Consider the following 15,203-nt stretch of genomic DNA (forward strand, 5'->3'; position numbering starts at 1 on the left):
AATGAATAGTTGTTGTCCATTGCTGTTGTTGCTTGTTGCCTGCAGAGCTGGAGCCAATTTTATATCACGTGAGAAAAACCACTTTACGCGTAGACGCGAGCTTGACGCGACTTTTTTTTTTTTTCTTTTGCTTATCAAAACTTCAACTTTCGACCCAAAAGACGAGCAGAAGCGAACGACAAGAGATATCGACGCCGCCGCCAGTTGTTGTTGCAGCTGTTTTCTTTTCCTTTTTGCTACATGTTAATACTAATGAGAACTTCGTGATGTCGTCAATTCTAGATCAGCTTATGACCTCCGAGGCAGATGGCGGCCCCATGCTGGGTAGCTCTCAGCGGTCTGACGCCCCGCCAACGAGCTCCCGCCTCCCGCTGGCCTCGGAGAGCAATGCACCCATGAGCGAGGCACCAGAATTTGCCGATGATCAGGTTGTCGGTGCTGGGAGCAGGTCGTCCCGGCGTCCTCGACACCCTATGTACGGTGCAGGACCACCCCCCGTTCGCGATGTAGCCGGTGAAAAGGTGCAGCAGGCCTTTGAAGAATTGCTAGAAACGCACGTTGAAGACCCCATGTCATCCGGCGCTCCTCCCACATCATCGGAGATGCTCAGTGATAAATACTATATCTCCCAGATTCACGGAATGCAAAAACTACAGCTCTCTACCCTCTACGTCGACTTTACCCACCTCAGCTCGAACCAAGTACTGGCCGATGCAATTGTAAATCAATACTACAGATTTCAGCCTTATCTCACAAAGGCGCTACATAATTTGATTGCAAAATACGAGCCTCAGTATTTCCGTGCGCATAAACAGCTTGGAAGTCATTCGTCGCAGGCCGGGACTTCAACTGTAGCTCTCGATAGCACAGAACCGGACTCTCTAGCCGGGAAGACCAGGTACCAGCAAACTGATAAAGTGTTTACCCTGGCGTTCTATAATCTTCCACTCGTCTCGCGACTTCGACAACTGCGAACGGCACAGATTGGAACGCTTTCCTCCATATCAGGAACGGTCACAAGGACGTCTGAAGTACGTCCAGAACTTGCACTGGGAACATTCATTTGTGGGAACTGTAACAATGTGTGCCCGGATATCGAACAAAGTTTCAAATTTACAGAGCCTACCCAGTGTACAAGTGCTACATGTGGTAACCGTATCGGATGGCGCCTGGATATAAGGAAAAGCACTTTCGTTGACTGGCAGAAGGTCAAGCTGCAAGAGTCAGCACATGAGATACCCACTGGCAGTATGCCCAGGACGATGGATGTAATCTTACGCGGAGAGATGGTTGACCGTGCAAAGGCCGGTGAAAGGTGTATCTTTACCGGGATGCTTGTTGTGATTCCAGATATCAGCCAATCAGGCCTACCTGGCGTTCGGCCCGAAGCAACTAGAGACTACGGAAATTTCCGAGGCGGTGACGTTGGCGGCAATGGCGTCAGCGGTCTGAAATCACTTGGTGTGAGAGATCTCACATATCGCCTTGCGTTCCTTGCATGCATGGTGACACCTGATTTGTCTACCCCTGGCCAGTCGTCAAACCAGAACTTAACTGGCCAGGCTCCAAATATCCTGTCTTCATTGAACCAGGTTGAGGCTCCAGATGATGTTGAAGAGGAGGCACAAACTGCTCTGCTTCACTCGTTAACCCCTTATGAAGTCCAGGACCTAAAGCAGATGGTGCATTCTGACTACATATATGCCCGACTAATTGATTCAATCGCTCCTATGATTTATGGTCATCATCAGATCAAAAAGGGCTTACTCTTGCAATTAGTCGGCGGAGTAAGCAAACGAACAGTAGAGGAATCGATGCAGCTTCGAGGTGATATAAATATCTGTATTGTTGGTGACCCATCTACCAGCAAAAGTCAATTTTTGAAGTAAGTCTATTCCAAGACTCTCTAATTCGGTAACGCAGCATTTCTTTGAATTAACTCGTCCCTATAGATACATTTGTAAGCTACATCCGCGTGCAGTTTATACCAGTGGTAAAGCATCATCTGCCGCCGGTCTTACTGCTGCTGTCGTTAAAGATCCCGAAACTGGAGAATTTACGATTGAAGCTGGTGCCCTGATGCTTGCAGTAAGTTGAACCCAACACCGCCATCCCTATAACAAGGATTCTCTAATACATGTATAGAACGGCGGTGGAATTTGCGCTATCGATGAGTTCGACAAGATGGATATAAGCGACCAGGTTGCTATCCACGAAGCCATGGAACAGCAAACTATTTCAATCGCCAAAGCCGGAATTCACACTACTCTTAATGCGCGAGCAAGTATCCTGGCTGCCGCAAACCCTATAGGAGGAAGATATAATCCCAAGACTACTCTCCGAGGAAATCTTAATTTCAGCGCTCCTATCATGAGTCGATTCGACCTTTTCTTTGTTATTCGAGATGACCCTAATGAGGCAGTGGACAGAAACCTTGCAGATCACATTGTAAATGTCCATATGAACCGAGATGATGCTGTTAAACCTGAATTATCCACAGAGCAGCTACAGAGGTATATCCGGTTTGCGCGAACATTCCGTCCAGTCTTTACCGAAGAGGCTAGAGCTCTGGTTGTGGAGAAATATAAAGAGCTCCGAGCGGACGATGCACAAGGAGGCATGGGCAGAAGCAGCTACAGGATCACTGTGCGACAACTAGAGAGTTTGATTCGATTATCTGAGGCTGTGGCTAAAGCCAATTGTGTGGAAGAGGTCATTCCCAGCTTTGTGAAGGAAGCATACGACTTGCTGAGGCAGAGTATCGTTACCGTGGAGAAAGACGATGTTGACGTTGACGATGAGGAGGTACCTCCTGCGGCAGCCAACCAACCCGATACTGAGGACCACAACATGATGGATGAGGATGAGAATACGCAACAAAACGCCGATGCCCCACAAGCCAACGGTGAGAATCGATCTCAGAAGGTGAAGATAACTTACGATAAATACATGCGTGTCCTAAATGTTCTTGTTCGCCGTGTTAATGATGACGAGAACCGGAGCGGAGAAGGTGTTGAAGAAGAGGATCTCATCCTTCATTATCTTGAGCAAGTCGAGTCCGAGCTGAACAATGAAGAAGAGCTAGAGCAAGAGCGATCTTTGGTGACGAAGATATTGAGGAGGATGGTCAAGGTAAGTTTAATATTGCATTTGATGAACATTCGGTATACATTAGCTAACATGACATCACCAAATAGGATAACATCCTTATGCAAATACGTGGAGATGGGCTGATGGAGACTGATGGCGGAGAACAGCCTGCGGAGGAACCTAAAGTGGTATATGTCCTGCACCCGAACTGTGCAGTGGAGGAGATGTAAACGACTGGCCCATTTTGGATTTGCGTTTTAATCTCCCATCTCTTTTCCATGACTATAGCAGTCTTCATCCTCTTTGGATCAACGACAATTTATGATATGAAGAATGAATATGCCGGTGACACAATGCAGCAAAGCGTGTGGCATTTACGTTGCAATTTGATGTCTGGATGACGGTAAACGTAGCGTTAACTAATGTCAAAGATCTATATACCCTAACCATTGCCATGCAGCCATGACTTCTAGTAAATAATACTCTGGATTTAATCGTAAAACATTTCGCCTTGCTACAACTTTCTATGCCGAAGTATTGTACCCTCGCAAGCCAGGGGTAGAACGCCAAGACAATCGTCTCCCAGGCTGTTCAACGACCAAACACCTCCCATCATGCTTAAAGATCAAGGGCATCGAAACACCCATGATCAACGAGCCGCTGCGGCAAGACATAAATTACTAGCTAATCACCTCTTGCATTACGACCACTTGGCGCATCTCTCGCTCGAGATTCCTCAAACACAAAAGCGCGTATCATTTTTTGACTAAGCAGAACTGCCAGGATAACCACTGCCAGCCAACAGAAACAGATCCGCAGTGGAAACAGGCCGAGAAATGGCGAGGCGAAGGAATGTTCAGGGCCTCAAGGGTATGAAACCATCGAACATCCATCTTTGAAGCGTGGGACGCTGACCGCAATCGACAGAAGGCCGCTCTGAAAAGGCGGAAAAGGGAGCACCAGAGCTTCACGAACTTCACAAGGACAAGAAAATGAGCCAGCATTCGAAATGGCTGATGCTGGCGCTTGCTAGTGGTGCATTTGCTGCTATGAATGGGCTGTTTGCCAAATTGTAGGTCTTCGGTTGTTACTTTATAGTATTTGATATTTGCCTGTGGTGATACCTCAGGGAAATCGATATACAATTATCTAGTTATGACTGTTTTTCGAAGCTGCTATGTATGATTCCCTGCTGATAATGTTATAGAACTACGACCGAGCTCACCACTAGCATCTCGCGGGCAATCTCGCACATCTTCTCGTCATCAAACGAGACCACTACACTTGATGTAATAGTGGAATACCTTGTTCGAGCTGTACGTATACCATTCCGAACATGTAATGCTGGGATTACCTAGTTTGCATGCTGATTAGCCCTTTCAGGCCTTCTTTGGGTTGAATCTATTCTCTAATTTCATTATGTGGACGCTTTTTACTCGTGCCCTGACTGCATCCCCATCAACCACCAAGGTGACCATCACCAATACCACTGCAAATTTCCTGGTCACAGGTGTACTAGGTATGCTTGTCTTTAGGGAGAAGGTAAATGCCCAATGGTTAATTGGTGCTACTCTGATGGCTGCTGGGTGTATTATCGTTGGCATGCGAGAGAAGCAGAAAGAAGAATCCCCCAGGACCAGCGCTGGGGTGAATGAAGGAGAAGATATAGGACTTGCTGGAAATAGAAAATTAGATGAGGATGATGATCTAATAGCCCTTGAGCAGGATTAAGATACTTTTGTATATAGGAGATTGATACTGCTTGGTCGGTTCTTTCGTTATAGGATGTTATAAAGTGGGTGGCATGCAATATATATCTATCGTGTCATACATAACTACCATTACAGAAATGAAAATCCAAAAAATTAAAAATAGCAGCCCTAATGATCCCGTTCCTCCAATTCAAAATGGGTATCCACATCCTCTGTGCCGTCAATTATCTCCACGGATTCATGTCTTCGCTGTTCCTCCTGGGAAACCTGGGTATAGCCTCCTGTCCCGGAAGTAGTTCCTTTTCCTATAAAAATCTTCTTCGCGAGCCCGGAAGCCCACAAGATAAGCTGCCATGCCTTTTTTTCTACTATACCTTCCTCAGGACCAGCATGGATACCAGCATTAGCATCACCGGACGTGGCAGCGTTGGCATCTGCATGCTCTTGGTGTTCCACCTTAAATTGATACTTTAAGCAATCCTTCACGGTAACAAGGCCCGATAAGTGACCACGGTGCTCAACCAGTATAACTCTCGGGCCCATCTTTTTGAATATTTCCATCACTGTCTCGAGGGCGAGACGAGGATGAACGGTAATCGGAGCCATATCAACGTACGGGCTCAAATCGATCACTTTAATACCTGAAGATGATGCTATATCATCGAATGTAACGGGTGCTGCCCCTGTGCGCCACTCATTTTCCAGATGAGAGGAAGACGAGGCTGTAGAGGGCCCGAATAGGTCGTTGGTCGGGGAGCTTGATGCAGGGCCACCGCTGGTTGAACTTTGCTGGCGGACAAACTGGCATCTGGCATTGGGCGCCAACAGCCCCTCCCGTTTTGCACGCCTGATTGCAAATTGAAGTTCCGTGCGGCCAATGTAACCGACTAAGGTCATCGAGTCAAGATCTTGGACAATAGGAAAGCCCTGAAATTTGTGCTTTTGAAGCATCTGTTCGGCCTTGTTTATCGACAGGCCTGCCTCGGTGAACACAACAGGGTTGCTTGTCATGGCATGTGAAACTGGGACGTTGAAAATATGCTCTTCCTTGCTATCAAGGAATGGGAACCCATTGAACCAAATCATGCGATCAGCAATACCTCCTTTGCCACAGTGGTCGCTAACAGCTTTTGTGACTCCAACAACAATCTGTTCAAAAGTCAATTATACGTTAGCAAGTTCATTATCAGCAATCCCCCTAATATGATAAATAATTGATCAAATGGTTCATCATATTGAAGCCTTACCATTGTAGGGAGAATATAAGTCAATGCACCTGTTAGCTCATACATGATAACCGTCACTGATATGGTTAAATGCATTATCCCACTTAGGGCAGCGCCGGCACCGAGAAGCGCATAAGTCCCTGGGGTAATACACGGAACATCGGGTTCACAAGATGCGAAAAACTGGGAGTCTGGAAATCGTTGGTGGAGGGCTTGAACAAGGATCCCAACCATTCTTCCGAACGAGGCACCAATAGCCATAGAAGGCACGAAGATACCGGCAGGAACCTTGCACCCGTAGGATATGATAACAAAGAATATGCGCAGAACAGTGGCTCCTAGGAGAGAAAGGACCATTGACCAGCGGTTCTTGGCCCTATTAACTGAGTTAGTATGGCCTTCAATCAGGATGCTAGGAAAATACTGACTGGCAAATTCCATTATAATCATGTGGCCCCTCGCACTCCCTGAAGAGTATTTCCATCATCTCGGTCATGTTGATCCTCAAGAACATATTTGGATAGCAAACCAGAGCTGTAAGGCCTGCTAGGGCTGTAGCCTCGATAATTGGATGCTTTGAGAGATATTTCTTCCTGAATGCCTGTGCTCGCAGATTCCACTTCATGACAAACGCGCCATACAAACCACCAAAAACCCCTAGAATAATAAAGAATATAATCTCGAATGAGTGCCATGATCTATCATATTGAACCTGGAACATGACGAGCTGCCCCGTTCTGAATGGATTTATTATCTAGATAATGTTAGCACTGACATATAAGTCGATATTGCGTATGACGTACAGCAAGGACGCCGGTTGCTACCAAAGCACAGAAGTAACTTCTCCAAAGGGTCTTCAACGGGAAGTATGATGCCATTTCCTGTAGCTCTGGTTAGTTACGAAGTAATACGTGATTAATCATTGACACACCTCAAGAGAGAACAGCACTCCGCCGATGGGACTTCCGAAAGCAACTGCAACGCCCGCAGCAGAGGTTACAGTCAATATCTCTCTGGTTTTAGCAGCATTCCGTTTATATTTGCCAAACCAACGAGATATGACATTGCCTGTGCAGACTGCAAAGTGGACACTGGGGCCTTCTTTACCAATTGCAAGGCCAGAGCCAATAGACAAAGGTAGAGCAAGTGACTTTATCACGAGAGTTCTGGCACCAAGGAATCCTTTCATGATGAAGCCGGCAATGATGACTTTGATTTCAGATATACCGGAACCCGCAGCATACGGAGCAAATGCATTCACGAGTTTGGCCGAGCAGAAAGCAAAAAGAATCTAAAGAAAAGTTAGGCCGTTATCCGAAGCACATTAGCAAGCCGGTAGGGTGAGATCCTACAGCAAACATGAAGTAGACAAAGTAATTGATGAGAGAGAAAGTACTCCACCGCTTCCACTCAGGGCAACCTTGACGTATATATGGTCAGTTAATGGTATACAAGTATCACATATATCAAAAGGGGATGCCTACCGTCATCTGCACCCCAACAGCAAAAGGCTTCGTTTAGGTAGAATCCAGTAGTACAGTATCCAAGCTTTACGTCTGCCAGCCATTCGGTGACAATATTCAGAAACCCGGCATTGAGGCCGATGGCTACACCCACGATCGTCATCACTAGCCATGCCTGGCCTGCATCGTAAGCTTCGTCGAGCTTCCGTCTCCAGCCATAGGCGCCCTCCTGGTCCCAGAACCGAGCCCCCTCGGTCCTCCATATGCGTCGACGAGCCTGCTCCTGGACAGCATCCTGGACCCAGTCAATTGTAGTGAAGTCCTCATATCGTTTTATCTCGCTGATTTCCTCCGTTATTTCTGTCTGCCTGACGTCTACGCCCGTGGAGGTAGCAGCTCCGCCAGCCGTCTGGGCATGTTCGTGGGTGGGAAGGGAGTAGCTCGACGCCCGTCGTGCCTGGAGATTGGACGGTATAGGGGGATTCGAGGGACGGTCCTGCGATCTGGGACCGGCGGACGAGGACGAGGAGCGGTGTCTCGGGTTCATGACACCGATCTATATGCTGGGTATCATCACTATGACCATACGCCTGCCGACGCAATCTAGCAACCAAAAGCCAAAGACCGGCGGCGGGAACGGAGTAGCTATTCACTTCGTCGAGGATCGGTCCAAGGCCGGCCGGGGAGAAACGAGCAACACTGTCGAGAGATGCAAGCTTGGTGCAGGCGCAGGGCTGGAGCTGAAGGCGTCGCAAGGCCGCAGTCGGTGGTTGTTTCGTTTCTTTCTTGCTGGCTGTCGCTGCCGTAGCCGTGCTTGGCCAAGAAAGCGCAAAAAGGGCGCCTGTCGCTTGTTAAAATGCTAGCCGTCGTCTGGCTGAATAACCAACTAAGTACACTCTGAACACATCCACACGGGGGGGCGGACAAGCAATTCGAGGGCAGCGACGCAGTGATAGACCCTTGAAGCTGTTTTGCTTCGTTATAATTACTTTCTGCTCCTCCCCGCAGCCGCAGTTGAGTCGAGGATGCCGCCCGCCAAAGCCAGCCGGGAGTCTTCAGGCGAAGCAACTGGCCACACATCCCTGCCGTGTATGTACAATGCGTTCTACGGGTCAAGGTACCTACAGCTAACAGGAGACATCTACAGTGGCAAGGATAAAACGGATCATTCGAGCGGACGAGGATATAGTACAATGCTCTACGAACGCGACCTTCCTTATCGCTGTGGCGACAGTAAGAACTCCCATGAGGACGAGGAGGAGGAGCAGGGAGCGGGAAAAGAAGGATTCGGTCATGATGTGAGGGCTAACACTTTACTGGCGCACTGTGTAGGAGATGTTCGTTCAGTATCTCACGGAGCAAGGGTATAATGTGGTCAAATCCAACAACCTGAAGAACCTACGATACGCAGATATAGGTACGCCCCTCGCAAATGTCTCTACTGTGTGATGTATGCTGATAGCCTATGCTTAGCCACTGCTGTTTCGCGTATCGATAACCTCGAATTCCTATCGGACGTGATACCGAAGACGACCACGTACGGGAAATTCAAAGAGAAGCGGGCAAAGGAAAAGGCAAAGGAAGACGGCCAAGTTGCGAACCAGCGAACGCTAAAGGAGATGCAAGTACGCCAGAACGGGACGCCAGAGCACTCGCGGGAAGAATCAATGGTCGACGTAGGCGAGCAGAACGTGAACGAGCTGTCTCCCCGTCCGCCGATGGTCATACACGCCTCGCGATCCCGGAGCAGGCTGGTCGACGAAGGCTCAGCCCAGCAACGGCCGAGCAAGGACAACGACGACGACGTCGAGATGGCACTCTAACCACATGCATGCATTTTTTCCTTTTCCTTTCCCTTTCTTCTCTCCGGGTCGGGCGTGGGGCGGCGTCTGGCTTGTTATATATTCGACTCATTACCCATTGGCTGGTGCATGGAGCAGGCATAAATGATACATAATAACACCGTCATTTCCCTCGCCTTTGCCCCTCTAGTCTCGTAGCAATCCTTCGTAATATATCACTTGCGCATTGCGGTCGTCGAGCAGGAACATTTATTAGTGTATTTGTCGGTCTGATGTGGTGCAGTCCCGGCCAGCCAATCAGTGCGCGGATGATTCCGGCCCTTCGACAGAAAAAAACCCAAAACCGACGCAACTTCATCGAAACTCCAACCTCAACCTCTCGACCAGCTCGACCATCCAAGCCACCACCACCGCCCCCAGACCGACCGACGTCTGCGTGCAAGTCTACCGGTTGCGCTCAATTGCTCGTCTCCAGGCTCGCCATGTCGCCTCTCGCCGCCTCTTCCGCCAGCTCGCTCCGGGCGTGTGCCCGACATGCCAGCGTTGTCCCTCGCGCCCTCGCTGCCTCTTCCATCGCCCAGCAGCGACGAGGAGGAGCCTCAGATGCCTCCGCGAGTGCTTCGTTCGACAGCCCGTTCGCCAAAAGCAGCGGCTCTACCTCGACCTACAAGATTCCTAGCTTCGGCAAATATGCGAGCCCTCGTCGTGAGAGCACAAACAAGACCTTCTCCTACTTTGTTGTTGGTTCCATGGGCATGATGACCGCTGTTGGCGCTAAGGCTACTGTCCAAGGTGCGTTCCGTCTTTACGTTGGCTGATGCTGGCCGTCAATTGGGGGATGGGAAAGTAGTGGTGGATGAATAGACCGGGTGTGGACTTTGTGACTTCGGCTGACATGTCCGGGCTTATTACAGATTTCCTTCTCAACATGTCTGCCTCTGCCGACGTTTTGGCCCAGGCCAAGGTCGAAATCGCCCTTAACTCGATCCCAGAGGGCAAGAACGTGCGTTACTACCCATATACCTACACACCTCCGCACATATTATTATTATGCTCCTTTATACTCACGCCACAACGTTAGGTCATCATCAAATGGCGAGGAAAGCCCGTTTTCATCCGTCACCGAACTGCCAGTGAAATCCAGGAAGCCCAAGAGACCAAGTGGGAAAATCTTCGAGACCCCCAGCCAGATTCTGACCGTGTCAAGAACCCCGAATGGCTTATCATGTTGGGTAAGTAGCCCGATTATCTGTGACTCGGCCCGGAGTTTGAAGTTATCTTGTCTAACGTATACATAGGCGTCTGCACCCACCTTGGATGCGTCCCAATTGGCGAAGCTGGCGACTTTGGCGGCTGGTTCTGCCCCTGCCACGGCTCTCACTACGATATCTCTGGCCGTATCCGAAAGGGTCCGGCTCCATTGAACTTGGAGGTTCCAATCTACGACTTCCCAAGCGATGACACCCTCGTCATTGGCTAAGCGGACCGTTTTCAATTCTAACCAACCGATACATCTTAACTTTCAGCAATCACCGAGTTGGTTATGTTTCGGCCCTGGGAAAGCAGACCCAAGAAAATAGACGTCACAATACAAAAAAAAAAATGCGCTAGCATCACTATGGCCTCATTTCTACTCGTCACCCGGTCCTCCTATTACTCGCGGGATGTAGTGATTTCTCTGTTCTAGACGGAATTGTACAACTCATCTCTGGGCTACTCCGACTTTTTGATTTTGCTTGGAAGTCTGTCCATACCTGTATTACTTCCCCCGTTTTTTTCCCTATGTCTTACCTACCTGCTCTATTTCAGGGCTTTTTAGCCTCTTTGTTTCCTTGTCTGCATCTCCAGTTTCCCTTGTATTATTCTCCATATATAAAGCCCTCCTCCGCTTTCATGTATTTCTCTTCCCTCTCTCGAACTAAAATATACAGGAATCTATTGATAGAAATAATGAGCATGGAAGGTTAGACAAACTTCAAAAACTAAAGATAGGGAAATTTGTGGTTGTTTATATTATTCTACATGTCTAGATAATGTGTCAAAAGGCCGCTCTATGTACAAATGGTATACAGTCTATGTGGGATCTTCGCTTTCTCACACTTCCATCCTATTTTCTTTACCCAAACTCATCATCAAGTCCCATAACCAGGCAACATAGGTATTCATCACTTAGCCTATCCGGGAAATGGCAAACAGGACGCCGCCCATTACTGCAGCACCTATCGCTGCACTTTCCAACACCACGGTGGTCAAGTCTCGTTGTAGGATAGTAACACGTCGTTCAGTAAAGAAAGCCTGAGATGTCTTCCTCCAGGCCTCAGGTGCTAGGTCGAGATCCGGCGGAAGCATGGGTGTCAGAGGTGGTAATTCTGGTATCGTTGATTCAGCCTCTACAGAGGGCTGCGTATGCTTTCCCTCCGCAGGTCTCTCAGTAGCGGATTCAGATTTATCCGTCGCTTCTGGTAAATCTGACGTATCTGATGCTACAACACCAGCATCTTTCTCAGGCTCAGACGTTGGCTTCTCTTGTGCAACAGCCGCGGAAATTTCTTTAGCATGCCGGCTATTCTCTTTCTCCAATGCCTCCGCGACTTTTTCCTCAAACCCTTTGACCAGTCTCCGCCGCCTCCAAGGCTCAACGGCAATCTGAAAGACTAAGAAAAGCAGTACATTGACACCCATCAGGCCCCACGTACCCCACGTACTCATGCGCCTGATTTTATCGGACCAAACCTGCTCTTCATGATAGCGTGTCAGGATATTTTTGCTTAACTCGGCAGTTGCTTCCTCGGCTTCACGCTCGGCATTCGAGAGCGCTTCTTGTGTTTCTATCTCTGCCCGCTCATTGGCATGATCGGATCGGTAAAGAGAGGTAAATCGTTCAAGATCTGTCGGCGTCCAAGCATGTTTCCTCTGCAGAAGTTCATTGACTTCACGCTGGGAGGCGGAACGGCAGTGTATAGCTGAGGAGTAGGCTTCCTTTGCTTGACGAACTTTCTCACGAGTACGGCGCACTAGTTCCTCTATATATTAAATGCAGTTAGAGCACATTCCACTAAACAGTAATGCCGGAATACTAGCACACACCTTGGGCCCGAATGTCCTGCTTCAGTTTCTCAATAACAGTGTACCCAGTAAGATCGTTTAGATGCTGTCCGGCAACAAAGATGTTGGATTGCAAATTATCCATTAATTCTCCGAATTTCTTCGAGAGATTTGACCGTAGATGCTCCTCCTGAGAAGGAAGTTCACTTTGGTTGAAGGCCGGTGGTTTTACCGGGCTAGGAACATCTGCTACCGCCCCATCCTCCTTGCCATCCTTGGCTGTTGCCTTTTTAACCCCTTCCTGGGTATCTTTGTCATTATGAGTGGAATAAAACCTCGAATGTGCGCGCAATTGACATATTAAGCAAACGAATGCATTGTTCCCAGGCCATAGTTGCTGGCCGGGCGGGCGATGAATGGGTTGGGACGGAAAGCTTTGTAGTGGACTAGGCGCACGGAAAGACCTCGATTGAGTGAGTGACCTGGGCCGAAGAGTCTTCCTGAATAAGGAAAACGGTGTAGACCGCATGCCCGGCATCTCAGACAGCGTTTTGAGGACGGCTTGTGGTCTCACAAAGACATCGCAAGTTGTTGATGCTGTTGAGCCTGTGGTCGGTCGTCACTATTTAGGATTATGTAATTAAAATACAGTTAGTCAATTGTATGTCTTGAAACAGTTCATTGGCTAATTTTAGTGCAGGAAATTTAATAAAAGAACCAATTATAGTGTACTGACGCTTTAATTTTACTCTAACAATATGAAGATGTCAGAGCAAGAAGAAGTCTCTTTCCTTCCCTTCGATCAACTCTGTCTTATTTATATATTCCAAGGACTTCAGGTGCCTATCTAACTGTTCAGGGCATCATTTATTACCTCGCATCGATTCCTACACACTAACACAATACCTGTTAATTAGTGTCTGATTATAACTTCCCTGCTTCAATCCTTACTGTCATCCAAGGCAGGGACTTGAGGATGCGGTTAAGCCTGCAATGTCAACCATTTAGCCAGTTTATCCTCATTCAATACGGGCGGTTAATGATGCCATACCTTCTTATACCCTCAACTATCAGTTCTTCCTCATTGGTGTATACAAGCCGGAACCAACCTGGCTCCATCCCATTTTCTTCGCTTGGATGGAGGAATAAGCCGCCTTCAGAGAACTTCTCCGCCAGAGCGAATTCCTTATCTTTCTGTGTCAATGGCTGAGAAGGGGTGCTAGGTGGTAGATATTTCGATAAGTCCAACCAAACGAAACATCCAGCATTCCTATCCAGCAAATTTTATTTTAGCCCAATCCTTTTTAATCTCATAATATATCACCAGCCGGAGGAAGGCTTTAACTCACGTTCCTTGCAAATACGGAATACCATGCTGTCGGAGAAGTCCGGTAACAAAGCGGTAGGCTTTGAGTACCCGATTTTGGGTATTCTGAAGGTAAGTTGCCGCGAATTTTTCATCATTCAAAATGGTGGCTGAAATGTCTAGAGAGATTCCTGACGGGTTAATCTGTCGTCTAAAATCCAAAGTTGCTGTCAGGTTTTTAGAAATACATATCCTTCATATGAGTCCAAACTTACGAAGTGGAACGGACGGCCTTTACTACCAATGGATTTCTGGTAATCAGACAGCCTACTCGGAGTCCTGGAGCACAGAAGTCCTTTTGGGCATTATCGTCAGCGGTTATCAGGCAAGCTATTGCGAATAGTATCATGCTCACCTTGCTCATCCCATATATAACATGGAGAAGTTTTTCATCCATTAGCCCCTCAGTGTTGATACTCAAAGTGGAAACAAACGGCATCGCTCCGCTTTCCTGAGTATCGAAAACAGAGAGTGCATATATCTCGTCACTGATCAAGTGAATTTGATACTTCTGACATAACTTGAATAACTCTACAAGAGTTTCGCGGGGATAACAGCGTCCTGCTTCCCATCAGCGTCTAACATCTATATTCTGGGAGACTTTAATAATTATAAACATAAATCGAGACTTACCAAGTGGGTTGTGAGGATTCACGATTATCAGTCCTCGAATCTTGACACCCCTGGCTTCAGCGGTAACTATTGCTTCCTCATATTTCTTCACGCATGCCGGAGTGAAGCCCTCAAGCGCACCTGTATCAGCGTAGACCATTTCAACACCGGCTCTGTTTCCCCAATCCATTCTGAACCTGCCATAAATAGGCCGGCTAACCAGCATTCCATCGCCAGCTTCTGCGAGTGCGAACGCAAGTTGCTCACTCAGTGATGGAATGGAGTTGGTTGCAAGTATCTCGCTACTCTTCAAAGGGACATATGGATCAAAGTATCTATTGATGAAAGCTGCCATTGCAGCTGGGAATTTTGGACCGCCACCTGCACTGGAACTATAGGACAACACTGACTTGTCGAATTGGATCTAGGAGCGTATTCCAATGAATACTTTGTGGCCTGAGGACTCGTTATCGAATAGATGCGGCTTACCTTGCTATTGATGTATGTCGTTAATTCCTCGAAAGCAAGCGGCTAATGATTATCAGCATTCTAATATTACAAAAAGTAGAAAGAGGAGAAAAGAGGGATTGCCAATCAGACACTCACATTTTCCGCTACGTTAAGTGATATCAATCCAGACGGGTTTGATTTCGCATCATATGCGGGTTTCCCAAAAAGTGCCCTCCACGGCTCATCGATCACCGCAGTGATCTTTTTGCCTCGAGATGACAGCATTGTCGGCTTTCCAGTATCTATCCAATCAGATGGGCAAGAGTTGAGTGAAGTCTCATGCAAGTAGAAGCTTCACCCTCTACAGAAGGCCTTGGGCCTTTTTATATTACCCGCTGATCCCGTTTTTCTTTGCGGGGGCGCCAACACCTGATACT

At 47.9% G+C, this 15,203-nt stretch overlaps 7 protein-coding genes across 7 annotated transcripts; 4 read left to right on the plus strand and 3 right to left on the minus strand.

The window, feature by feature from the left end:
• Positions 1-266: 266 nt before the first annotated feature.
• Positions 267-3,320, plus strand: ARB_02986 (uncharacterized protein; the record flags this gene model as incomplete). The annotated part of the gene is made up of 4 exons (XM_003010241.1): positions 267-1,885; positions 1,953-2,088; positions 2,146-3,132; positions 3,198-3,320. 4 exons carry the CDS (start codon positions 267-269, stop codon positions 3,318-3,320), a joined length of 2,865 nt encoding a protein of 954 aa, XP_003010287.1.
• A 606-nt stretch (positions 3,321-3,926) lies between these two features.
• Positions 3,927-4,821, plus strand: ARB_02987 (uncharacterized protein; the record flags this gene model as incomplete). Its single annotated transcript, XM_003010242.1, has 4 exons — positions 3,927-3,960; positions 4,018-4,162; positions 4,298-4,406; positions 4,474-4,821. The coding sequence occupies 4 exons, from the start codon at positions 3,927-3,929 to the stop codon at positions 4,819-4,821; spliced, it is 636 nt and encodes a 211-aa protein (XP_003010288.1).
• A 149-nt stretch (positions 4,822-4,970) lies between these two features.
• Positions 4,971-8,038, minus strand: ARB_02988 (uncharacterized protein; the record flags this gene model as incomplete). The annotated part of the gene is made up of 6 exons (XM_003010243.1): positions 4,971-5,951; positions 6,050-6,404; positions 6,493-6,782; positions 6,832-6,909; positions 6,960-7,319; positions 7,481-8,038. 6 exons carry the CDS (start codon positions 8,036-8,038, stop codon positions 4,971-4,973), a joined length of 2,622 nt encoding a protein of 873 aa, XP_003010289.1.
• Positions 8,039-8,516: 478 nt separating this feature from the next.
• Positions 8,517-9,314, plus strand: ARB_02989 (histone-like transcription factor, putative; the record flags this gene model as incomplete). Its single annotated transcript, XM_003010244.1, has 3 exons — positions 8,517-8,789; positions 8,824-8,908; positions 8,965-9,314. The coding sequence occupies 3 exons, from the start codon at positions 8,517-8,519 to the stop codon at positions 9,312-9,314; spliced, it is 708 nt and encodes a 235-aa protein (XP_003010290.1).
• Positions 9,315-9,601: 287 nt separating this feature from the next.
• On the plus strand, positions 9,602-10,773 carry ARB_02990 (uncharacterized protein; the record flags this gene model as incomplete). The annotated part of the gene is made up of 4 exons (XM_003010245.1): positions 9,602-10,085; positions 10,208-10,296; positions 10,375-10,525; positions 10,592-10,773. The coding sequence occupies 4 exons, from the start codon at positions 9,602-9,604 to the stop codon at positions 10,771-10,773; spliced, it is 906 nt and encodes a 301-aa protein (XP_003010291.1).
• Positions 10,774-11,462: 689 nt separating this feature from the next.
• ARB_02991 (mitochondrion biogenesis protein (She9), putative) lies at positions 11,463-12,876 on the minus strand (the record flags this gene model as incomplete). Its single annotated transcript, XM_003010246.1, has 2 exons — positions 11,463-12,316; positions 12,381-12,876. 2 exons carry the CDS (start codon positions 12,874-12,876, stop codon positions 11,463-11,465), a joined length of 1,350 nt encoding a protein of 449 aa, XP_003010292.1.
• A 485-nt stretch (positions 12,877-13,361) lies between these two features.
• On the minus strand, positions 13,362-15,051 carry ARB_02992 (uncharacterized protein; the record flags this gene model as incomplete). The annotated part of the gene is made up of 6 exons (XM_003010247.1): positions 13,362-13,608; positions 13,688-13,855; positions 13,920-14,235; positions 14,338-14,740; positions 14,806-14,847; positions 14,923-15,051. The coding sequence occupies 6 exons, from the start codon at positions 15,049-15,051 to the stop codon at positions 13,362-13,364; spliced, it is 1,305 nt and encodes a 434-aa protein (XP_003010293.1).
• Between the last annotated feature and the right edge of the window lie 152 nt (positions 15,052-15,203).

This window comes from Trichophyton benhamiae (assembly GCF_000151125.1).
Source record: "Trichophyton benhamiae CBS 112371 chromosome Unknown contix01456_5.r1.exp, whole genome shotgun sequence".
Taxonomy (NCBI): Eukaryota; Fungi; Ascomycota; class Eurotiomycetes; order Onygenales; family Arthrodermataceae; genus Trichophyton; species Trichophyton benhamiae.